Here is a 26599-nt window from a genome sequence, read left to right as displayed (position 1 = left end):
TTGAGTTTTTTTTTTTTTTTTCATAAATGCTTGGATGGGCTCTTTGATGGGGACTAATTCTGATGCTACCTGGGTGCTGCTCCAGCCCATTGTGGTGAGACAGTACAGGACGGGTGGATGAGTATAAGGTGTAGGAGTCGTCAGTGTGAGAGGTGTGAGGAGAACTTTGTGAGGGCAGCGCTCTGGACAGAATGGGATGTCTCTGGATAGGCAGTGAGGCCTGTCGGGAGAGAACGCCCCCTATGGACACAACATGGAAACACAAATGAAGCACCATGGACACAAACGAAACATCAGCCTTGAGAAAGATGTTTCCACTAGAGACATGATTTAAATAATTTAAACTAATGGAAGTTTATTTTTACATTTTTTCTGAAAAATGAATTCTTGTATGCAGACGGGACAAATTGATTTGATAAAATGTGACAATAAGGACGTTAATAATGTTGAAAATGTCAAATAAATGCCGTTCTATGGAGTTTTATATTCATCAAATGATCTTAAAAAAAGATATTGAGTATAAAAATATTAAGTAGCACGACTACTTTTAACACTTTATTGGATTATCTGCATATCAGATTGTCTGAAGGATCATGTGATACTGAAGACTGGAATAATGGCTAGAGAACATACAGCTTCGCTATCACAATAATAAATTACATTATTAAAAAAACCCAGATATTTTACATTTTAATAATATTTGACAATACTACTGTTTTATTATCTATTTCTGATCCCAAAAAAATGCAGCCTAAGAAAAAAACTACAAAATATTACCAACCCCAAGATTTTTAATGGTAGTGTTAATATTCATTTATTTTATTATTTATTAAATAATAAAATAAAATGGTGAAACAAGACAATTCCATCTTAATTCACCTGGAAATTAAAATGTGTTATCATTTACTCATTCTTATTTTGTTCCACATTAATTTACTTAAACTGTTTTTGTCCACAAAATTAATGTCAATTGGGTCCAAAACAACAATGGACCCATTTGACTTTTATTGAATAAAAATGCATTTTTCAAAATATTTTCACTTGTGTTCCGAAAAGAAAGTAGGCCATACAGGTTTAGAATGACATGAAGGTGATTCTTTTCTCTTTAAAAAGAAAGAGAAAAGCCTTTTTTCTCTCTCCTTACATTCATTTCAAAAACTAAGATGGAACTGGGGAGGTTTTAGCATCCTGATAAGATAATGCGGCTGGGAGAAACATATCCCAGCACAATGAGTTAAGTGGTCGGGTTTTAATCTGGCTGTTTTGCCTCCATCATGTCTCTTCAGCAGTATTGAAGCAGGAGCTTAGAGCGGAGGCTAATTTCGTGTGAGCAGCAGGATGTGGATGCTGTGACATGACAGAATGCTGAGTCTGCCGCTGTGCTCGCTCTCAGAAAAAAAAAAAAAAACTAGGCTCATTTCGGGGAAAGATTTTCTGCTCAGGACCTAGCAATCTTAGGCTGGCTCCCCCTTTCATGGAGGCACAGGGCTCTAAAGCTGATCCGCCTGCCCCCCAATATGTTCCTGTTAATCCCATAAGTGTGTGTCTGTGTGTGGCTTTATCAATGGACTACATGTCCACATGTCTACAAGTATTTATGAGAACTGCACTACTTTAGTATGCATTATTTCGATATGCGTATGGTGGGATAAAAACGTCAGAGAGTGCATTTAAAAACTGGGATTCAAATTCCATTTTAAACCTAAAAATAGATAAGTAGTTTTAGGATTCTGAAAGATTTAAAACAAATGTTATTCAAAAAAAAGAATTATCCGCTACTTCGGATAATTTACAACGTGTGCTGATGTCTTCAAAGCAAAAGTCAGATATTTTTCAAATCTAAAATTTTATGCTGATAAAAAAGTATTTTATTAAATACAACAGAGAAAGGAAGTGTTTTGTACCCCGTAGCATCTTGTGTTGTTGTTATGCAAAGAAATAATGGTACCTGACTTTAACTTTGGTGTGAAATGTAGCCAAATATATAGGTAACAAGTTGTCAGAAATTTTGACAATGGACCATATATTTGTAGTGAATCCTTTTGTAAGTTGAACAATAAAACACAGAATTATTCAATATACCTGATCTACGACTAATGACTTCCACAATGGATGGAGGGAAGAATCCCACACGGTCAGTGCCTCTCTGACTGTCATGGATGTGTCCTTTCCAACGTCCATCCATGTGCTGTTCTAAGACCTGGAACAGACCAATAAGATGACCGGATATTCAGGACCAACAGCTCTTTAAATGCACACATTTTATAACATTATTAAGTGTCTTCGTAAACCCTTTTAAAAGAATTGAATAGCTAATGAGACTTTGTCTTTTATTGAGTGGAATTATTGAAATAATCAATGATTTAATTTTAGCACTTTGTGTACCCTACACTATTCAAAGCCAAATGACCTTTGTGTCATCTAGTTTAAAATAACACCTTCTAACCGTTTTTTCCTAACCTCATGGCCTAGCCTGTGACTGTTTCCTCGTTTTGGCTAAACAATGCAGTAAATTAAGTCAGCCGACATTCCACACATGGCAGAGGACCTGTGTAACAATGAAATTCAGTCCATCTGACTGACATGAAATTGTGTTTCAAGCAGGTCTGGAAAAAGACACTAAGAATAAATTTGCCGTTTATGCACAGTGACAGTCTGAGTTGTTTTATGAGTCTATTCACTAAAGAAAACATGCAAATTAGGTAAACACGAACCTTACATGATCGTGTGCCCAACGTGAAACTGAGTAAACAAATAGACATGAAATATAGGCATGAAATATAATATTTCATGTCTATTTATTTACTCAGTTTCAGTGAATTGAATTTATTCACAACTTTCAATAAACCCAAAATCAATATATAATGATGTAATATTTAAAATAATTTCATTATTATATATTGATTAAGGGTTTATTCAAAGTTTAACATTATTATACAATGTTTGACTGCTCAATCCTGCAACTGAGCAGTGTTATTTTTATACTATTATTATACTTCTTAATATTTTGGATTAGCTTTTAATTCTTACATATTTCAAGGTTTTGAGGTTATTGCGGTTTTATTTTATTTTTTTGTAATTTTATTAGGCGTTTTGTCATATATATATATATATATATATATATATATATATATATATATATATATATATATATATATATATATATATATTTATATATTTATATATATATATATATATATATATATATATTTATATATATATATATATTTTTTTTTTTTTTCAGTTAGCTGCCAAGGCACCATTTAAAGCTTTAAAGTTATTATTGAAGTAATAATTGTTTTAGATTTAGTTAACAATAACAATACCACTGACCAGTAAAAATTGCTTTGAACACTAGTGAACACCAGACGGATAATGAAAGGAACAGAAGGTACAAATTAATAAAAATGTACATGGAAAGTGAAAATGTTTGCGAGAAAAGAATTGTATTAACATTTTAAGTACCTGGGTAACCTGTACTGCTGCCATTAGAGAATTTTTCTGCACTAAAATAAGGCACACCTTTAGTGAATTTGCCCCAAATTTCTTCCAACTGGCAACCCAGGGTGCAGTAATACAATTGGGTAAACTGTGGTTGGGTTTAACAAACCAAAACAGACACTGACATTCCGGCCCAGCACGCACATTTTCAAAGGAGAATAACTGACTGTAGCATTGTTTTTCAGATAAACAAGTATGTTAACTTAGCATGTTTCTTAATATCTGCAAATATATTGTGGTGTTTGTATGCTTTAGTAGAGCCAAAAACTTACAAAAACAGCGCCTTTTAAGGTCAACACGTATTTATTTATTTGTTATTTTAATGCCATTCTAATGCCAGTGAAAATATCTTTCATTGCTAGCTTTTAAAAACCATAATGTCTCTGTTATGTGTCACTTCCACAAACACACAGCAGTCTTTAATGCTGCAGAAATGGTCGCCTAAAGCTATCTAGACAGACAAGGTGTGAACAAGGACATAGCATACATGCAGCACTGAGCCCTAGGCTGCACTCTACAGTACACGCTCTGAACGGGGGTCTTTCAGTGGGGGTGAAGCACAATATTATCAAGGCAAACTAGGCTGAACACACTACTATAACATAAAAACAACAAGCTACAGTTGATTCATTTGAGACCTCAAAGGCTGATTGGTGGGAACCTGTTGCAGCATGCTAAAGTATTCTCTTTAAGAACACCAAATTACTGTCCTCACTGTCCTCACTTGTTCCCGTTACTGCTTTGTCTTGTGTGCAGGTCATAATTATACCAGTTAGAAATATGATATGTAACGCTGTGTGCTGTCTGCCATATTTAAAGCATTCTAAAACCGCTTTCAGCTCTACTGTTCCACAAGCATAAACAACTTTGCTGTTGTTTCTGTGATTCTGAAACAGAATATGGTTTAGTAATTTGGTAGAAATGCAGATCAAGACCACGCTTAAGCACATTGCCAATTATATAGGCCTATTACATAATGCACATTATACAGTATTAAAATAGGGCACGTCTTATGAGAAATAGTGGCGTGTTTGCTTGAAAAGCCTACCATGATTATATCTCCTGCCCGGATGTTGAGTGCAGTGGGGTCATGGAGATTCCAGTAGTCCTTTAAAGCTCTCACCTGTAATGCTCCACTGGCCTCTGATGTCACAAGTCAGAGTAATTCATGCATGAAAAAATGAGAAAGAAAATCCTCATCAAGTCATCCAATATGGGTTTTAGCAATCTTTGACGTCCTCATATTGACTGAAAACCTAAGAATTCAATTCTCAGGTGGGATGTGTTACAATGAGCAGAATTTAAAGAGGTGTAATGTAAAGTTTAAATACTCTAAAACACATCTCCTGAAAATGTAATGAGGAGCGGAGTTCAGAACAGGGATGCTAAACACCCCTCATCTTCAAACACAGCTCCTTCAGCTGTATTAGTGCTCGTTTCAAAGGGCACACTTCAAAGACAACACGCCGCTGGATTACAGGAGGAATAATAGAAAGGAGCATTAACTTAACACATTCAGACGTACACATTAACCCAGACACACAAGCACGTAAACAAACTTTTAGCTAAATCTCCAGGCATGGCTGCCATAGCTATGCCCCGGGACAGTTATGTTCTGCAACTCTATAGCTTTATAACAAAGGGAAAATTTAATTAATGGAAAGGTAAGCAAGGAAAGAAACAGTGAGGAAGCAAAACACATGAAAGAGAAAGGGGAAAACAACAGGATTTTTAGACTGAGTCACCTCTAAGGAGTTGTTTGATTTCTTTGCTGGCATGTGAGGTGGTGAACTGGTTCACAATGTCCAAGGCTGTTTGATTGTAGGTGTTGCGGATGTTCACATCAATCCCAGCCTAAGTGTCAGATGGTGAAGGTTTGGATCCATATATGAGGGTTAGTTCAGGGAAGAAAATAAACTCTGTATGATATATCACTCCGAACTGATATGACAGACAGACCCAAGCATTTTACTCTGGTTAAGACTACAATTACTATAATTCACACTATTCTTTCTTGATAATAAATCTGACATAAGATCATTAGAAATAAATCATGCATCCCCTACAGTGCAGTAGGTATAGAAAATACACACATGGTACATCAACACTGATCCCAATATTTTGTATCTACCTACTTACATCAAGCAATAAGTTTACTACTTCCGTTTTCCCGTAGAGGGCAGCCTCGTGCAGAGCCGTTCCAGATTTAGTGGTTCTGTTGATGTCAATCCCAGCTTTCAGCAGCAGTCTAAAAATGAGTGATGGACCACAGTGACACATGAGCCATGCTGTCCACAACACACGAACCAAATCACTTGTGTATTTAATAATGGTACAGTCAGCTGCTCATTACCAAGACATTCACCCTGGCACGCTGAGCGGGTCTTATACTGCAAAAAATACCATATTAAATGGCTTTTTACCACATTAATACATAAATAGATATGTGAGGAGAAACAAGCTGTAAAAAGTTCTAATATGAGAAATATGAAACTAGCACAACTACAGTACATAGAAAATATTTCTGTTATGCCTCAAGCAATACAACTAACAAAACTAAAATCAGCATGAAAAATTGCATAGTGAGTGGGCAGCACTGAAACCACATGATGATGGTAAGTTCAAGACCACCAGCAAGGGGTCAGAAGTCATGACAATTTAAAGCCTTTGAGGAACAAAAACAGCCTCAGCATCAGTCAATTTTACATTGCGAGTGTGTCTACAGGATTCAGTATCCAAAGCAGCAGTGCAGGCCATTTGCCTGTAAATGATGAATTCAGCCAGCTGAACAGATTAAAAACTGCCTTCCCTCTTTAAAAGAGATCATCCAAAGTATTCACCTTTTACCGACCTTCATGTTGTTTTAACTTTCGACTAATGTCCTGCTCTTTCCCATATAATTAAAGTGAACGGGGACTGGGGTTGCACCATAAAAGTGGCATTAAAAGTACCCTATAAAACTTGTGCAGAACACTTCAAAGTCATCTGAAAGCTCTGTATGAGGAAGGGAACAAAAAGTAAACTTTCAAATCAAATAGGGTGGCACTGACATCACAAAACATGTGAGAACCTATGATGGCTACTGTTGACACATCATTTTAGTCTGTGTATGACTTCTATAGCTCATTTCAGAACTTTTCAATGATAACGGTTTGAAATATTGCACATACTGTAGGTTGCATGAACCAATTTGATGGTTGCTTTTTAGTACATTTTGAAGCTTTACAAGACCAATATATTATTTAAAACATCTCCTTTTGTGTCCCACAACAAAAAAAAAAGTATACAGTAGTCATAGTAATACAGGTTTGAAACAACATGAGGGTGAGTAAATGATGACAGAATTGGATGTAAAATCAGTCAGTAGTGAATTTGCCAATAATAATAATTATTCATCTCAGCAAAAAGACAATTGAATTTCTTGCAAAATTCTGCATGAATTCATTCAGTTTTGAGAATTCAGTGTTTTATACTAGGAAGCGTAGAGCGGTCTCCTGTTACAACTGTCCATCTTTCCCATGTTTACAAGTTCCAGCATTCCAGAAAAGCAGTAGAGGGGAGAGCTGCAGCGCGAACCTTCATATATGGTTATTGCAAGAGGAGCATGTTGAGCAGCTGACTGGCTGATGTAACCCTATTCGGCCTCATTCCTATGCATGTTACCATCAGAGCACAGTCACAGCCCTCTCATTACACTCAGAGGGGAGGGCAGCCCAGTTCAACACATGCACACCACCAAACATACTTACACTACACTCATTCCACAAGCTATTCTCTTCAACTCACTTGCTCGACAAACATGTCAAAAAAGTGCCCAGCCAAAGTCTGCCTGACCATCAGCTGGACACCACTTAGCAAAAATGAAAGACAATCTCCCCCTGGCATGCTTGCATGCATGTAAAGGCACATATACTCTCACTCTTATTGCTGTCTATAGATGTTGCATGTTAAGGCATACTAGGTGTGCTCCTGATCCCGATCAAAACATAGCTTTTATTTAATAGTTTTTACATTCATGTATTTTTGGGCCAAATTTTAAGACGGTACTGTGTGTATTTGTTGTGTATAAGGAAATAATAGTTTGCAATGTAATAAGCTCAGTTACGGTCATTATCTTGCATTTTAATTTTATTAACCCAATTTGCAATAATATTTATATAACAAAAATGGAAATAATAATAATAATTATTATTATTTATATATTATTATTATTGCAATTATTGTTATATAATTATTATTATACAATATGTGTATGCGTGTGTGTTATTATTAAAATAAACAATTACCAAAATAAATATTTGTTAATACTATAATTACAATGCTTATTTAATTGAACTTAGAATACAATAGAAATGTTTATCATAAATTATACAAAACAATAATTTTAAATATATTTTTTTACAATTAACACTGAAAATAAATGATAAAATTGATCAAGAACAATTAAAATTTAATTAAACTGGTGTAATTAAAAACTGAGTATTTTACCCAATGTTTTATCCACAAAGTATTTTTAATACCAATTAGATTATCAAGCAATTAGCTTAGCAACATGCTAACATCAAACCGTTGCTTGTAGTGCTTGGTGTGGAACAGGGACTTGATGCCTATATATAAAAGTGAGGGTTTAGTGAGAAGCAGACCTGATGATGTCCTTATGACCATTGCGAGCAGCAAGATGCAGGGGGGTGTTATCTCTGCCGTTCCCCTCTAAGAGAGCTACCACCATGTTACTGCTCAACAACAGCTGGGTCACCTGGAGGAAAGAATTGAGAAACAGTGAGGAACCAATCCAAAACTAGTGCAGCATACCAGTTTTGCCTACTAATGTCTAAAGATGTCACTGCCAATTTAAAATACAACAATGCAAGCGGCCTGAGTTGTCAGTCCAGGCATATGACTTTGTACTCCCTGGCATTGAGAATCTGTCAGATGGAATTCAGTTTCCAGCTGGGGCAGAATCCTCCTGCAGCCCAGCAACTGACTCGCTGGTGTGCTGCTAAATTAGACTCGTTCCATCAGCTTGACTATGCAGCATTTGCATTCTATAATTCCAAATGATTTGGGGCGAAAGATTAAATAGAAATAGTTCATTAAGGCAAATCTAGCTGAAAGGGATACTCCACTCTAAAATAAAAAGTTTGTCATTGATTGTTTACCCCAATGTCGTTCCAAACCCGTAAAAGCTCCGTTTGTCTTCGGAACACAATTTAAGATATTTTGGATGAAACCTGAAGGCTTGAGACTGCCCCATAGACTGCCAAGTAAATAACAGTGTCAAGGTCCATAGAAGGTATGAAAGTTATCGTCAGAATACTCTGTCTGCCATCAGACGTGCACTCTGGGTTATAAGAAGCAACGGAGAGAATTTTTGTAAGCGAAAACAAAAATAACTTTATTCAATAATTCCTTTGTCAACGGTCTCCTCTGTGTCACTCCATATCACCGTGCTGCATATGCTCTTCTGTGTCCTCCGTGCCACAAGGATGCGCTGTTTTATTTTAAATCAAAGCTAAATACATGTAGAAACAGTACATCCTTGTGGCGCGGATGACAGAAGAGCATATGCGGCACAGTGATATGGAGTGACACAGAGGAGACTGTTGACAAAGGAATTATTGAATAAAGTCATTATTTTTCTTTTCTTCGCTTACTAAAAGTTTTCCTGTCGCTTCATATAACGCAGATTGCATGTCTGATGGCAAACGGAGTATTCTGATGATAACTTTCATACCTTTTATGGAACTTGACACTGTTATTTACTTGGCAGTCTATGGGACAGTCTCAAGTCTCCAGGTTTTTATCCAAAAATATCTTGAATTGAGTTCCGAAGACAAACAGAGCTTTTATGAGTTTGGACGGACATGGGGGTAAGTGATTAATGACAAACTTTTTATTTTAGGGTGGAGTATCCCTTTAAGGTTAAAGATCTCTCAACAAAACTCTTTCAAAGCCTTTCATCTCCATTTTCCAGGCTTGTGGAGGCAGTTTGTATGAGGTTACTGATGACCTTTGCCAACGAATGCATTAATACGGTCTACGCCAAAATAAACAAAACTTGTTCATGTCATGAACTCCTGCTTATAATTATAATAGAGACTGCAGTTTGAAATTAGATTCAGCGCTATGAGTTTGCATTGAGACTGGGATAACTCGGATAGATGTTATAAAGGGCACAGATTTTAAATCAGATAAGCCCTAACTATATCGATGAAAAAATACCAATAGCTGAACAATTCCACTAGGGGTGCTCCGATCACGATCGGCCGATCATTATGCGCATCTCGTCAGTAAAGCCGGCTTTACTGACGAGATGCGCATTAACGATCGGCCGATCGTGATCGGAGCACCCCTAAATTCCACAGCACCCATGTCATCTCATGTCTGCTGGAAAATACAGTTTTACCTTCTGGTTATATTGTACTATTGTACACATGAATTTTAAAATGAAATATCAATATTAAAATGCTGGCTGATGCTGATGTTTATTTAAATGTTATGGCTGATAACAAACGGTCAAATTCTATACTCTTCGTCTATACAAATTCTATACTAAATTCATTTTAAATGAATTTAGGCATCGCTAAATTGTAATGTACAGTTTGTAAATTGGATTTTCATTTTGAGATTTGCAAAAGATTATTTTCAACAGTATTATAAAATTACGGTTTTAAAATTGTAGCTTTTAAAAAAGTAATCTTTCAGATCATGATAAAGGTAAATTGTAAAAAAAAAAATTCGAATTTAAAAGAAATAAAACTTTAAATCTAAAAAAACACTGTTTCATTGTAACTAGAAATTTTGCAATCTCTCAGTCATAAATAAAATTATACGTAAATAAAATAATTTTTACTACCAAAAAAACTTTCATCTAGTCTGTTCATGGACTTGTTTTTGAAAATTCAAACTGAATATTCTGCCTCTTAGTTATGATTAAATCGACCATTTAAACTTTAATATGAGAAAACGCCTTTAACAAAAGTTCATTATCTTGGATGTAGTCAGGATCTTTTTCTTTTTGCTATACCAAATTGGCATGTGTAATCTTTTCTTTTTTTTTTGAGACTTACAGTTCAAGCACATATTAATAGCACTGAAAAGATGTAGTGCCAGGCCAAGATACAACATCACAAGAGATGAACTGTAATGATAATCACGGCTCACCTTGAGTCTACCAAACTCACAGGCCAGGTCCAGGGGGGTCTTCTTTGCCTTGTTGACGGCACAGGGGTTGGACTGGTGTTGTAGTAGCATTTCAGACTGAGGGGATACACAGAAGCACAGAGACCCGTGTAAGGGTAGAAGAGCTTTTTCTGGCTACATAAGGTTTCTGGGACTACACAATAGAAGACAATGTCAAAAGCAATACCAGTTTTAATGTACCCATATATGAAAAGCTGAAACAGCATGCTAAAAGGTCAAGGACTGAGAGGGAAAGACCAAAGAAATATCATTTATTCTATGTTAAATTATTGCAGTATATGGCACACATTATTTCCCGTGTTTTGAAAGGTAGCATATTTGGAAAGAGAATACTCTGCATTTCAAGTGAAACAACTGGTCAAACTAACCTGGTTCTGAGAGGTATCATATACACAGCAAAGTTAACTAAAAAATGCATTGTTTTTTAACAAAGCCGTGGACCTGCAAAGTAATGCTATCTTTGGTGAGGACCTCTTTTCTGCCTCGAGCATGCAATGACACGTCTTGCATTTTCCTTTAGAAAATGTAAAACCATATGTATTGTTTTTATCTAGCTGCAAGAGATCTGTAAACAGCTATATTTTGGTTTGAGTCATAGCACATATTCCTAAGTCACTATCAAAGTGCTGCATTCAGCCTTTTTGCTCATTTATTTTAAACATTCTACTAGGGATGGGCAATATATCGCACGTGTTTGTCACATGCATTTCTTCAGTAAAGCCGGTTCCCTGATAAGCAGTAAAATGCTTTCAAATGGAGCGGCATTTAAAAGGGCCTTAGATCACTGACATGTTACGCAATCTCGCATTCATTATCGAAGGCAATTCATCTGTGATGAACGCGATATTGCGTAGCTTGTCAGTGATCTACAGCTCTGTCTATTAAATGCCGCTCCATTTGAAAGCATTTTACTGCTAATCAGGGAACCTGATGAGATTTATAGACATATGGAGATGATGTAGACATCTCCAAATGTCTATAAACTGAAGAAATGCGCGTGACAATCGCATGCGATATACCGCACATCCCTACATACTACTAAGTGATATAACCAGTAAGGCACTGAAACTTCTACAACCAAAAATAATCTGACGAAAATGAATGTGCATTTTCAGGTCAATACCCTACGCTTTACAATTTCCTCAGGAAAGCCATTCAATTAGTCAACTAGAAAAATATAACTAGAGATGAGCATTTTGCAAGATTTATGCTCTACATATTTGTTAGATTTTTGCTTAACCCATTGTATTCATTTTTAATGTAAGTTTGAATCTGTCATGAAAACAAGTTTTTATTACAGCCAGCGTTAAAATTTTTATATTTCAAGAGCGAACTGGTATAGAGACAATTATAATATTCAAAAGTTTATATAAAAAACTAAAAATGCTTAAGTGTTGATCATTAACTCAGTTAAGAAAACTTTTTTCACTTTTAGTACAAAACTTTGTGCAATTTAGATTTTTTTTGACCCGAGGACAACGTGCATATCTGAGGAAGAGCAAGACGCAGGATTTTTGATTGTTTGTGAGGTACAGTAAATACGGTTCCATTTTTGTTTGGATTTGTTCATATCACATCCGTGTCTCACACCGGAGCTGCCACTGGACTGTGGATCTGATGTCTCATGGTACATTTGAATAAGACTTTGCTGCATGAGTGTTACGGTATGTAACACAACATAGTGTCACATTAGAAAGTGAATGACGATTGGTCATTTTACTGTCAGGTGCTGGCTTCCCATCTGGAAGCATAAACGCACAATATGGTGTGATAATCCATTTCGAAAAACATCGACCACACAGAAAGACTTATCGGCCAATGCCGATATTTAAAAAATGTCAAATATCGGCGGCGTTGATATATCGATTGACCACTAGTAGACTGGCACAAACTGGTCAATAGCAGAGAAGCAGTGTGCCACATACCACTTCATAGTGTCCGTACTGTGCAGCCAGGTGGAGAGGGATCTGTCCATCATGTGAAGCCCCATTCACAAAAGCTCCGGCTCTCAGCAGCATAAGTACAGAGTCAGCCTTCCCCTGCCAGGCAGCATAGTGCAATGGACGCATACCTACAACATGGAGCAGAAAACAATTATTTTCACAGGTACTTGTTCTTTTAGACAAGACGAACAGTGCTCTTTCTTTCTCCGGTGGTGCAATATTTTTTTCTGTTGAAATGGAAAAAAATCATGACGACGTAGCTTGTCTATGTTCAGTCTATGCGCAACACAGTTCATTTGTCTATAAGAGTATTTTTGTTTGCATGATTTGCCATTTGTATAAATGTTTTTAAAGGATTTCAACATGTATCCAATTTGTTTTGATGGTACATTAAAGAGATCTTGCCTTAAAGATCTGTTGTTCCAAACCTGTATGGCTTTATTTCTTTCACTGAATACAAACTAAGATGTTTCGCAGAATGTCCAAGTTGCTCTTTCCCATTTGGTGAACGTTGTTAGGGACAGGAACATTTGTGGTCACCATTAAGTAATAATGAGAGTTAATGGCAAAATCTTTAAATTAATTCAAAACTTTCACAATAGTACATACATAACACCAACATAACATAGATTGGGATGCATTGAGCATATCCTATATTTGTTTTCTTCATATATTTCCTAGATATTATGTAAAAAAAAAAAAACTACTATTAATATTTTTGACAAAAAAAATACAGTTGCAATTTTTTATAGTTTTGCTTTTGTATTAATGTTTTTATTAATTATTTGGAAAAGATTAATTTATTAGGCCACTTAGGATCATGATCGCATCATAATGGTCTTATGCACCAAAACATATTTTGACTTTTTTTTTATTTTTTCAATGTTTATGTTTTTCCCTTTGTGTCTATATGACATAACCAGAAAACAAAAAGGTTCTTTAAAAAGTATAATATAATTATACAAAAGGAAATACATTCTAAATGTTTTACAAATTCATTGGCTAGAGGATGAAAATGGTCAAGTGTCTCACCATTACTGTCTTTGATGTCCACGGTGGCCTGTGCCTCCAACAGCAGAGACAAGAGGTCAGTTGTGCCAGTGAGAGCCGCATGATGAAGTGCTGAAAAACTGTAGAACAGAGAAACAGTCCTGAAAGCTAGTCAAAAATCTCCTGTAAGCCACTGTATTTAGACCTCTTAATATGCTTTTTGGTAAAATTCCCAAAGCATTTGGCAAACGGTAACTCTTCCGATGTCATAACAAAAGTTACAAACTGTAAACATTCAAAATATTATGTCTTTTTATGTCCTGATGAGCCATACTGAATCAATATGTTAGAAAAGGCCTTCATTGATTTTACAAACAGAACATGACAAATATGCATATCATTTAGCAGGAAAAAATTATCCATCTGGTGTGGAGGAGGGAAATGTTTGGCCGGTCTGCACGGTTTCTATCATAGAGTTCAATTGAGTACAACACTGCAACCAGTCCTGACAGCACAGCTAGAGCGCACTGCCCAAATAGCAAATAGATATCTGCTTTCACAGTCACTTTATGACTGGGGATGGTCCAGCTCCTAAAATATGCCTGTGTTTGTGGGAACAGATGACTTTTTAAAATAATTTAAAAGGACTGAACTCACCCAATGTGGATTAGGCTTAATAAAGCTCTACATCATCTCCATATGTCTATAAATCTTGGTCCAAATAAATTTAATTAATAATGTGCTGTTCGAGAAAGATCTAGAGATATCTTGAAGGGTTCGTTATTGTAAGTGAAAGAGCTGAATTACAGGGATATCATTTCTCAAATCTGTGGTGACAAGTATACTTAGCGGTTACTAATCAATAGGACAACATGTGGTTGTGTAGTTGGCAAACTTTAAACAATCATCACACTCAGCTAATGAGTATATAATTAGCTCCCTAAATTAAGCTGACTTCTCCTTGCAGTCTCAGTTTCCAGGGTCTGAAACAGAATCTGGCAGAACTGTGCAAATCCCAACAAAGCACTTCTGTCTGAGATGGATAAATATATAATTTGTATTAAAAATGTATCACACGAAGAGAACACTAAGATTTCCTTAGACATACTTGTCTCAAAGAGGAAGCGTCCCTGTTTTCACTTGCAGCTAGCTTTTGCTTTGAACTGTACTGTCGGTGTACACGTGGACAGGTGAAATGATGCTTCAACTGACGTTGCTCAGTATTTATTTAACAGTTTGAAGGATCAGTTTAGAGAAATGTCTTTCCAGTTCATAAGTGTAACTTAAAATCACCACAAAAACCCTCTGACTTGAGTTAAATGATGGATGAGACATTCGTGCATTTTACAGTGCACTTGGCACAGCCTCATTCTACCAAAAACACGTAAAACCCTGGAGAATCATGAACTAAACAGAGCTCTAACAGTACAGTGAACGGATTGATGAAATGAAACAAAGGACATTACTTTATCAGTGGTCAATATAGAATTGAAATTTCAAGTGTTTAAAATTATGAACTAATTAATTAGATACATTAATATTTAAATATATATTTATACAGTTTATATGTAGACTTGTGCCGGTATTCGGTAATGCGATATATTACGGTAATGAATATGCACGATATTGTTATCGTGGGCACTTATAAATACCGCAAATAATTATATATTACAAATTATTCAGAAATTAAAATGCATTTTAAGAAAACTATTTAAATCAACTGGTCAAAATGCACAACACCACTGCATGCTGCTTGAAAGATGCGTGTGTGCTCTGATGTAAACAAGCACGCATGAGAAGCACATATTTAAATAATTTTAAATAGCCATTCAGATTTGTGTATTTGCTATGAAGTTCATCTTACCTATTGGTCTTTATAGTTATTTTGCACCTTAATCTGTGCAAAACTTTTAACTTCATATATCTGAATTGCTTTATTTTATTTAAATGTTCAGTTATTTTTTTATTAGAAAAAAGTTATTTAACCTATTATATTATACTATATTTTGAGCACTTTTTAAAACTAAATTTCAATAAATTTCAATTACCATAATACCGTTTACTGTGATAAAAGCATGAGCAATTAATCACAACAGGAAAATATGATACCGGCATATCTCTATTTATATGGCACATACATCACTGTTCAAAATGTTGGGGTTAACAGGATTTTTTTTTTTTTTTAGAAAAGGCTCTTATGGGCACCAAGCCTACAGTACATTTATTTGATCATCACTGTGATTTTGTTAGACACTGTTACAATAAATTATATATTGTGTATGAAGTCAGCTATGTGATGAATGTTGTGTTCCTCATAACTTTACATTAAACACAAATATTTTGCAGTCAGTGTGGGCAGACAAACTACTTTTAAAGGTTTTCCGGGGTTAGGACATGTGAGGTTACCTGAACTGATTTTATACCTCATCGAGTCTTCTTCATTGAATTGCTGTAGTGCTCCTACAAGCCCTTTCATGCAGAAAAGACAAACCGACCCCTTTATCTCATATATTAGCACAACTTCACACATAATCTCCCAAACAGACTTTACACCAAATTAACTCCCAATAATGTAGCTTCAGCAAGGACTTGGTTAAATTAATCTAAGAGTTTAAAGCCATATGAGAGTTCTGTGAAGCTAACAAATAAGAGATGGAAAAAGCACCCTACAGCTACTGTTCAGCAGCCACAGATGTTTGAGAGTGAGTAACACTTATGATTAATATGACACATCTGAAGAATGCTGTGTTCAGTCTATGGCTCAGCACACACTATCTGATCCGCACTTTTTAAACAGCATTCTTAAACACATCAATATGTCACCCTCTGAAAACTACTGTGCATGGTAAAAATATCCCACCGGGATTTGACTAATTATTATATTCTATTCCCATAATACAGATGGCAGTATGATTTAAAGTTCCAGATCTTATTAAGGAAGGAAGGGATGAACAAAGAAAGAAAGAGAAAAAGAAAGGAATGACCAAACGAAACAAAGGAACAAATAAATGAAAAAGAAAAATATAAGAGCAAATTAAAGAATAAACGAATGATTGATTGAAAGAATGAAAAAAGATAAAGAAAAGAAATGAGTGAACGATACAAAGAATGAACAAATTAATGAGTGAAAGAAAGAAAGAAAGGAAATAATGAGTGAACGATACAAAGAACGAACAAATGAGTGAAAAAAGAAAGAAAGAAAAATAAAGAAAAAGGAAATATTGAGTGAACGATACAAAGAATGAACAAATTAATGAGTGAAAGAAAGACAAAGTTAGAAAAGAATAAAGGAACAATACAAAGAATGAACAAATGAATGAGTGAAAAAAGCAAGAAAGAAAAAGCGAGCGCCAGTAGCGGATGAATAATGAAATGTTTTCCTCCACCTCAGCTGCAGGTCCCTCAGGAGCTCAGTTTCTCAGTTCTTCCCTGCTGCTCATGGAAGCACAAATTAGCCCTCATGCTAATGTGAGGCCCCCAACTTCATCGGGATGTGCTTTCAACTTCCTTCCACTTTCGTCTCTCAAGACAAATGGGACACTAAGATTCAACAACAGCAGCCTGTGCACACACTGTACAAAAGCAGTTCGATTTTACCCAGCATACACATTGTCTGTGAGTGAGTCACAGACACCAAAAATGAGAATTACATAAAAACACATTAACCAATAATATTCCCAAACATGCTGTCCCAATTAGCCAAAGAGAGTTGTCAACAAATAGTTTAAAAAAAATTGTCCTGAATGTAAGCTCCCAGCATGCAAAACAGAATGAACACATTGATATTGTTGATCCAATTATTGTTGTTTGCTGACAAGTTTTATGTTGATCCTCACTGCTGAGTATTTGCTTTTTGGCAATAAGCTCACGTTTTTACTTAATGATATTTGTTGATTATAAGTTCAGTGAGGTTATTAAAGTTATCAAAAAAAAAAAAATTGTAGGGAGGGGGCTTGGCTAACCATCAGTTATTGATTGGATGGTGGCAGATCTGAATGCGGGCAGAAAGAAAGAGGTGGGGTTTAAACAGAACTGATAGGATGATTGGAGATTCTCAGCATGTCACCACAGAGAAGTCTGTTGTCTTAACCAGATGTTGAGAGAAGGCTGTGTTTATCAAAAGATTCTGATATGACATTTTTATAAAAAATAATAAACATATGCATGAATTAATCATTAACAGTAAGATCAACAAGGTGCATTGAGAAATTTAATTTCATTCCAATTTGAAACTAATGCATGTAATATTTTTGTTAACTGAGATTTCAGAGGTTTTTTTGCAGTGTATGCTTACATTTATTTCAAATAAGAATACTGTATCCAGCTGTTCAGAAGTTATTCATTGAATTCAATCATTATTATCTAATACATTATATTTTTTCATGTAAACTTGCTTCACTGGTTATGAGCTCAAATACTCACAAAATATACAAGTATCAGTTACAACCCCAGACAATATTTCCCAAAGTGTCAGTCCAGTATTTTTAAGAGTTTTAAGCTTTGGGTCTGTGGCTTCTTCAGATAGTCTAAGCTGTGATTTCAAACAGTGCTGGAATTTCAAAGCAGAACGGAATCAAGGGAAGAGTCATGGGAAATGAGTCAAGTCACGTTGCTTTTGAATAACCCTCAGATATAGTCCACAGAAAATCTATAATGCTGGTAGTTTGTCTCACATAGGACGCCTGTGTGACAAACTACCAGCATTATAGATTTATATACACAGCTATGTCATGATTTTTGTACAAGAGTTTGTATTGTAAGAATTAGGGACGTCAAATCGATTAATCGTGATTAATCGCTTCCAAAAATAAAAGTTTGTGTATGTACGGTATATGTGTATACAGACACATGTAAATATTTCTTAAATGCATGTATGTGCTTGTATTTATATATATATATATACACATATAAATATACACAGTACACACACATTCATTGTGTAAACACAAACTTTTATTTTTGATGTGATTAATCATGATTAATCAATTTGATGGCCATAATTCTTACAATACTTTTCCTGTACAAATATCATGACTTAACTGTAAGTTCAGTGTATATACTCAAATAAATATCATATTACAGTTCCCCCTTTTACCTATACAGTGCACTATATCAAATGCCAGACATTTTGTAATGTTGTCCGAATTCTGTAGTGAACAATTTCATATCCTGTATACTCTAGTTTACAATATACATTATATTGCCGTAATACACAGAAGGGTGGCAAAAAAAAAAAATTATACACACTTTATTAAATAATTTGTAAAAAAAAAAAAAAAAAAAAAAAAACATACGTGCAGCAAGGCACATTTATACAGATCATTTTGTAATGAGTGATTAAACCTACCTTAAGGACAGGCATTTTACATTTTTTCACTAATTTACTAAAGGAATATTATTGTTCCAGCAGAGGACTCTACACAGAAGAAATGATAATTAGTGGATAAGTAAAATATTCAGTCGTGTCCTACAGGTAATATATTCTTCTACGTTTAATTAGTTCATGTTATTGATCATTTCATTACTGCTTCAGAGACCGATAAGGAATCTCTTCTCTGAGTTCAGAAACAATGCATGGATTGTTGTAGAGTTTCAAGATACTTAAATCTAATATATATATATATATATTTGTTCATATATGCTGATTCTAGTTTGACGTTTAATTATGATTAAATTAATTATAGAGTTGAACATAATACTATATAGGTTAAATGATAACTAGTAATAAAAACAAATGGGTGTTTTTTCCCGATTCATATTTTTGTGACAATAAATTTTCAACAAGATTGTTAAGGGTTTTGGAATTGAACAAGTGTTGACTAGCAATGGCATCGGAAAGCATAGACCACCTTCTAGCAAAACAGAAGGACGTCAACATGACACAACAGCACATTTCCTGCGTTTAAACAGGTGGGACACGCACGCTATGTTCTGATGAGTGAAAGGTGACCCAAGCCTTTGTGTAGCTGTGCCTGATGTACTCTGTTTGTTTCCATTTGCATGAAACATGAAAATGTCATAAATTTGAGAATTTGAGTCAAGTGTACTGCACACATTTTTAAAAGTATAGTGGACTGTTTGGATGACTCACAAAACAACCCACCAAAATATTATAATTCCTGTACAGTACATTTCCCTTGTGCTGTACTGAAAATCCTTTACCTAATTTGTTGTTCTTGGTCCAAAACTAGCAGCCTTTTAAAAACTGCTTGTAAATTTCACAAATTGCTACATTATCAAAAAATTCAGTCTTTTTGTCATCGTGTTTTCTATCAGCAAGCATGTTTTGTTTTTCTTTTTGGAACTGACTGGTCATAAGCTGCATTGATCTGAGCTTATGCACCTTTATAATAAAAAGCTTTAGTTTTAGTCCAACACATTAACATTAACTATCATCTCAAGGAAAATGAAAATCCAATTTGGAGTGACCATGTGGAAAATATGAGGACTTACCCATCTTGGTCTTGGTAGTTCACATTCAGCCTCTTTGTGGAGCCCAGCAACTCTAAGAAAACAGATGGAAATAAAAGTCAGGACATGATGTTTTGAACAAATCAGTCAGCTGCTGATCCCTCCATTAGAGAGGTATGAGGCATGATGATATTATTGCATGAAAGCACTTGTTTCAAACTTTCAACAGGTAATTGTTCTTGTACTCAAACACAACATAGATTGATGGTTATATCATGTTATTTATTTTTTTTCTCTGCAAGTTAAAAAACATTCATTACATGCATATTTTTTCATCTGAAAAATATTTATATGCAAACTTTTTATTATAACTTTTTTAACATATCAACTAAGTTCAAGGTATTATTAAAATGAATACTTAAAATGATAACTCTGTCATTATTTTCTCACATTCATGACATTGCAAACCTCCATGCTTTGAATATCCGAATCTTCACACAGCTCTGTTTCATAAAATGACAGTTCATTTCGTAAGTAAATAGTAAATTTAATCTTTGTGTGAACTATCGTTTTAATTGAGGCTCCTTTAATGAGATCAACCAAATGTCTACAGATGGTCTCATTATTTAATCCCTCCAAATAACACTGTCTTGCAGTGTTCCTAACAATCTAAATTAGCAAGAACTTTTCTGAACAAACTTTTCCATGTATACAATAAGGACAAGAGCAAAAAAAATCGTTTGCATTTTCTGTTTTTCTGAGAGTGACCAAAATTTATTTTAATGCTAAATGTCATAAAACTCAAAAAATAATTGTTCCTAGTATTCCTGTTTTGGAACGTATTAATGCAGACATGTGAAATTATACAAACAGTGAAAAGTCCCAAAGCTATAGGACTGTTATTATCAGGTATTCCCCAATTTTAAGTCGCTTTGGATAAAAGCGTCAAAAAATAAATAAAAGCGTTTTCATCATATTCAAACTTAAAATCAGCAGGCTTTTATTTTGGCAGGTTACTGGCAAGTATAAATACGCGCTTCCGGATTTAGCGCTGCTGATTAAATAGCGTCAGTGGATGCATGTCACAGTTTTGCACTGTGCTTTGAAAACGGCATTGCATAGCCTAGATGTATGCTTTCAGGTTGAAAATAAAACTTATATACAGTAGTACAGTTTATGATCTAAAATGGTAATTGTGTATTAATAGCTGTCAACCATGTCGGTACGCAAATGCGCTGTCAGAACATATTTATACAATGCATTTCTTATTTTAGAATGTTCTATCAATGTGGAGAAGAAAAATAAAACTAAAGTAGATTATTTACAGAATAAAGAGCAGCTTTGTAAGCATTGTAAACATCAAAAAATATAACGCGCTGAAAGATTTTTCCTTCCACCTGTCACTAAAGGAAAAATGTCAAAGTGAAAAGCGATGAATGCAGAGAAATGTCCCAGTTGTCAGTGACGGTAGACAAGTCTGTCCCCTAAACAACAGAGCTGTCTCATCATTTAAAACAAGTTCTGAGCTACACAGCATCTGACCTCTTTCATCTCAAACAAACATGGAAATGAAGAGTCTTAACTGCAAATGAGAACTGTTTCCTTACCTGTCAATACACACACAACTGCCTGTCCCATTTTGACTTTAAATCAACAATCATTCACCTGCTCAGAAACTCTTCCATCCAATGTATACATCTAAATCTATCACCCTCACAAAAGATCCTCTCTCCTGCTCCAAATCAGAGTAAACCACAAGAAACTGGATCTAGAACTATTTGTTCCCTCCAAGCAAAGTGGGAGCTATAACGATGCAATGAATTTCTGCCCCCACATCTTCTGGATTAAAACCAATCAGAAAAAAATATTTCACTCCTGTATTTATGGAAGGATTTCATGGTTGACTGTTAAAGACAAAGTAAAAATAAGGATGTGTACAGTATGTGAAAAGATGTACTGTCGCAACACATTTCACACAGATTTTTACAGCCTCATGTTTCACCACGCTCTTACAAACTATTCTAACTCAAACTTTCAAGGATTTCTTTTTTATATATATAAAAACTGAAAGGGATGCCTTATGCTTAAGGGTGGTGACAGTAAAGTCAATTAGCACATTACTTCAGGTGATTGTGTTTAGACTTAAAAATTCAAGCTCTGCTCATTTATGAAGATTATTATTATGATGGGGGGGGGGGTTATTAGAACATGCTGTCATGGTTGGTGGTTTGAAATATGCATTATTTTCCACATAAATTACATTACTAAAGTACCTTTCTCACCATCCTGGAACAAAAGGATCAATTAGTTTAGGGTTTGATGAAAAAAACATAATGTGTAATGATTGGTCAGCTGTCATGTTTTTTGGGTTTTCATGAGCTGTATGCCAAAATCATCAGTATTAAAACAATAAAAGACCTGAAATATTTCAGTTGGTGTGCAGTGAATCTAAAATATATGAAAGTTCAATTTTTATCATTACATTATGGAAAATAATGAACTTTTTCACAATACAGTATGCTAATTAGGACCTGTGTTGCAGAAGCTGTCCTCAATAAAATGCACAGCACACAATGGCAAATTGAGGTTATAATGAGTTAAAAATAAATTGCAACCAGTTTTGAAATGACATCATCCACTTTCGAAAGCCCAAACAAATACAAGGTGATTAAAAAAATACAACGTTTCTTAAGGCACATCAAGTCTGTAAAATTCGAACACATTATTTTCTATGAGTGTACACACACTGGCAGCACTGTTCGGAATCTGTCCATGGCGCCCAGCTACGTTGTGTTATACTTGTTGTAAGAATTGATCTAGATGCAGCACTTTGCTTTTAGTCCGGTGTGCGACCAACTTTAGACATGCCGAAAACTTGACGCTACAGCAACTCTTCTACATCTTCGTTTTCTCTGATGCGCTAACTCTGCAACAGCACTTCTTCTCAACTTCTCAACCAAGCATTCTAATTACAAACTCTCCCCTCTCCACCCCCCAACCATTCAAATGTCTGTAGGTGGGAATTATTTTAATGATATTCTTTGTGACATCACAAAACCCTGGAAAATAATTTTGTAGTCCAAACAAGCTGTTCGTTGTAGTTCTTGAACTTTGATTTTTTTAATTTATTTGTTTTTACAAAATATCTTACTTTGGAGTGGACTTTGCTTTGAGATGTTTGTAAATTTGTAGATATTTTTTATGCCCAAACATACACTACACACTGACTAAAATATTAAAATTGAAAAAGCATAATAGGACCCCCTTTAACTAAACTGACCAATAAGCAAAAAAGTATACATGTGAAGTAGACAAACCACTGCAGATCCCAGCTATACCCTATTTTGGCTGATCGAAGTAGCCTAACACCATTTGCTTCACATTGTACTAGGAATGTCCATTTCAGTTATTTTTCGTAACCGACAATTGACGCTTGTTAACCAATTATTAACTGTTAACCGTATAAAGGATCAGTGTCCATGACCGATTGAAAATACTAACATTTGTTTCCCGGGGATTCATTTTACATGTGCAAAAAAAAAAAGCAGCAAACAACAGAACATGAGGATTCACATGCTCATCATATAACATCACGCAAAACATATCTTTCGTATAGGCCCATTTATTCATTAATTATAAATAATGAATAAATGGGCCTATACAAAATATATATTTTGACTTAAGAAAATTATTGAAAAACTCTGTTTCGGTTCATTTTTGTGCTTTGCGAAAGTAAACCAGACGGCAGAGGGTGAAATGCTATTTTTCTTTAGGCTTATTTTACGCACAAAGATGTTTTAAATAAAGGCAAACCGTAAACAATTCCGGTTATCTTTATGACTAAAAGGAGTAGATGCTTCCACTATTTATGACTAAAAGGAGTATTTGCTTCCACTGTTTGAAGGGAAAAAATTCAAGTGATTGTGCTGGTGCTGCATGTGCACACACAATGCAGCAGTGTTAATTTCGTTAACGAAGAAAAATTTTCATTAACTAACATTTTTTCTGTTACTAAGACGAGATGTTGATGAGCTACAAATAATCTCTGATGACTGAATTTATGCCGCGTTTTCGTTAACTAGACGAGACTGGACTATAATGTTATTTGAGGACTACCGGACATTCAAAATGCATTCTATAGAGCATCACAGTCCCGCCCACAGTCCGAGAGAGCTCTGGTGCCGGAAGTAAATTTCTTATTCATTTCTCCCATTGACTTTTGGAAAAATCAGTATCTAAAGAGTTTTAGAGCATGTGTGAGGATAACCAGCTACGGCTGAACTCATAAGCATATAACATATCATTTCGAGAGAAAAAATTAGGAGAAAATAAAATAAAAAAAAAAGTAAAAGGTACAAGACTGTGTACATACAGTGCTCAGCATAAATGAGTACACCCCACTACATTTGTCAGAAAACATTTAGTTTCCTTTCAGAATCAACATTTTCTATGAGATAATATACTACAAAATACTCCCACAAATGTGGGCCATTGATTGCAAACAAGATTTGTTCATTTGCACACACAAAAAAGTGATTTTCCTAACAAATTAATTCAAGCCCATGTTGCAAAAATAAGTAAACCCAAATTATAGTCTTAGGAGAAAAGCTACACTTAAGACTGCAAAATTCTAATTAACAGGCATACAACCACAGGTGAGTCTAATGATTCATTTAAGAGGTGTCCAGCAGACAGGTGACTTTAAAAGGGCATTACTTAAAGAAAAGCATTTCATGCTGTCAGCAATGGCTCCCCATGGAAAAGAAATGTCACAAAATCTGAGAAAGGAAATAATTTCTTTACACAAAAAAGGTGAGGGCTACAAGAAGATCAGCAAAGCTTTACATATCAGTCAAAATACTGTAGCAAAGGTGATCCAAAAATTTAAGAAAGATGGAAGTGCAACCATCTTACCGAGACATCCAGGCCGTCCACGGAAGTTAACTTCTCAACCGGAGCGTCTTCTGATGAGAAGGGTTGAAGAAAATCGCCATGCAAATTCACTGCAGTTAGCTAAAGCAGTAGAAAGGCAAACTGGAGTGACTGTTTCCCGTGACACCATACGACGCACACTGCAGAGGAATGGCATGCATGGGTATCGTCCACGAAGCAAGCCTCTCCTAAAACCCATGCACAAAAAAGCACGCCTAGAATTTGCTAGGGCCCATGCTGAAAAAGATGAAGACTACTGGGACTCTATACTCTGGTGTGATGAGACAAAGATCACAGTTTTTGGAACTAATGGTTTAAAAACTGTATGGCGTCGTAAAGGTGAGGATTTCAAAGAAAAATGCATGTTGCCTACAGCAGGGCTCCAGACTGCGACCAAATGGTCGCATTTTGCGACCAAATTTTGAGAGTGTGCGACTGAATTTTACATCCAGTCGCACATGTGCGACCAGTAGATTTGCACACGCACGCACGCAAACACACACTTGCACACACTCGCGTCTCATTGAGTGATGCCTGTCTGTTAGGCGGCAAATGCGTGTGAGAAGAATAGGGAATGGCCACTGTAAGTGGCTAAAATGTGTGGAGGGGGAGGGGCCTAGAAATAATTGAGCGGGCGTAAACATCTGTGGGAAGGAAACCGAGACAAATATCATCACAACCTGATATGTGCGTGCGTCTGAGCTATGAGCAAGCGAACTATTGATTCGTTCTTCCGACCTGCGGCTAGTGTACCAGTGCCAGAGCCTAGTGTCACCGTCAGATGATGATTCAGAGTCAGAGGTTGGTGTGGCTAAAAAAGTCCGCACCAGGGCCGGCCCGTGGTATAGGCAAATGCTAAGGGCGCCACTCATCCATAGGGGCGCCAGAATGAGTGAACGAGTGATTTTTTTTTTTTTTTTTTTTTTTTTTTTTTTTTTTTTTACATATTTTTTTTTATAATAGGCTACTATTTAAAAACCATTAATTCAAAACACTTCCAAATAAAGCAAAAAAAAAAAAAATCCGGCTCTTCAATCTTCCCCCGCCCATCGAGTGCTTTACTTGAAGTGCGTCAGAAACAGAGCACGTGCACTATCAGTTGTTGGTAATTTGTTGTGTAGCGTGCCCGACGACGCATCCAATGTATACAGCACTGATTTTGTTAACACACAGCTCGTAGAAACGGGCCTGGCAGCTCGCGCCAGTTCTAGACACGGTGAAAGTTTCCTGATTGTGACGGAAGGCCGAATTTACATGACACATTATAAATGAGCATAGTCTGCGATAGATACAGTGCCAAAAAGAAGAGAAGAGGATAAAGACAGAGGTAAAGAGATGTAGTGAAATAGCAATTTATTGCATAGGAGTAAGAAGATACTATAATTTCATGGCAGTTATTTTTACCTTAAACTTAATGTTAGCAGTTGTTCTGAGATCTGAGTCCCCAGACTGTGATTTTGTACAATCAGTTTTAAGACGCATTTTTTATTATCACTTTTTGTTTTGTTTTTTGTTTTGTTTTTACTCTACAGTTGTGCAGTTTTGGGGGGATACAGTACAGGCCAAAAGTTTGGAAACATTACTATTTTTAATGTTTTTGAAAGAAGTTTCTTCTGCTC

The 26599-nt window shown here is 35.5% G+C and overlaps 1 protein-coding gene across 18 annotated transcripts in view; it reads right to left on the bottom strand.

The window, feature by feature from the left end:
* The window catches only part of LOC128025199 (caskin-2-like), a 102317-nt gene that overhangs the window by 12708 nt on the left and 63010 nt on the right, over positions 1 to 26599 (bottom strand). For 4 of the 18 annotated variants that reach the window (XM_052611306.1, XM_052611290.1, XM_052611305.1 and 1 more), the window contains 10 exons: positions 20091 to 20142; positions 13680 to 13777; positions 12630 to 12775; positions 10666 to 10761; positions 8145 to 8257; positions 5641 to 5749; positions 5247 to 5355; positions 4550 to 4644; positions 2083 to 2200; positions 70 to 240 (listed from right to left, as the gene is read on the bottom strand). In XM_052611306.1, coding sequence (XP_052467266.1) covers positions 70 to 240; positions 2083 to 2200; positions 4550 to 4644; positions 5247 to 5355; positions 5641 to 5749; positions 8145 to 8257; positions 10666 to 10761; positions 12630 to 12775; positions 13680 to 13777; positions 20091 to 20142 — 1107 coding nt within the window. Of the gene's footprint in view, positions 1 to 69; positions 241 to 2082; positions 2201 to 4549; positions 4645 to 5246; positions 5356 to 5640; positions 5750 to 8144; positions 8258 to 10665; positions 10762 to 12629; positions 12776 to 13679; positions 13778 to 20090; positions 20143 to 21655; positions 21702 to 26599 lie in introns of those variants that run through there. The other 14 variants (XM_052611294.1, XM_052611304.1, XM_052611295.1 and 11 more) reach the window with 11 other exon arrangements.

This window comes from Carassius gibelio, chromosome A12, assembly GCF_023724105.1.
Source record: "Carassius gibelio isolate Cgi1373 ecotype wild population from Czech Republic chromosome A12, carGib1.2-hapl.c, whole genome shotgun sequence".
Classification (NCBI taxonomy): domain Eukaryota; kingdom Metazoa; phylum Chordata; class Actinopteri; order Cypriniformes; family Cyprinidae; genus Carassius; species Carassius gibelio.
The sequence above is the reverse complement of the archived record's forward strand: the minus strand, read 5'-3'. Positions and strand labels throughout refer to the sequence as shown.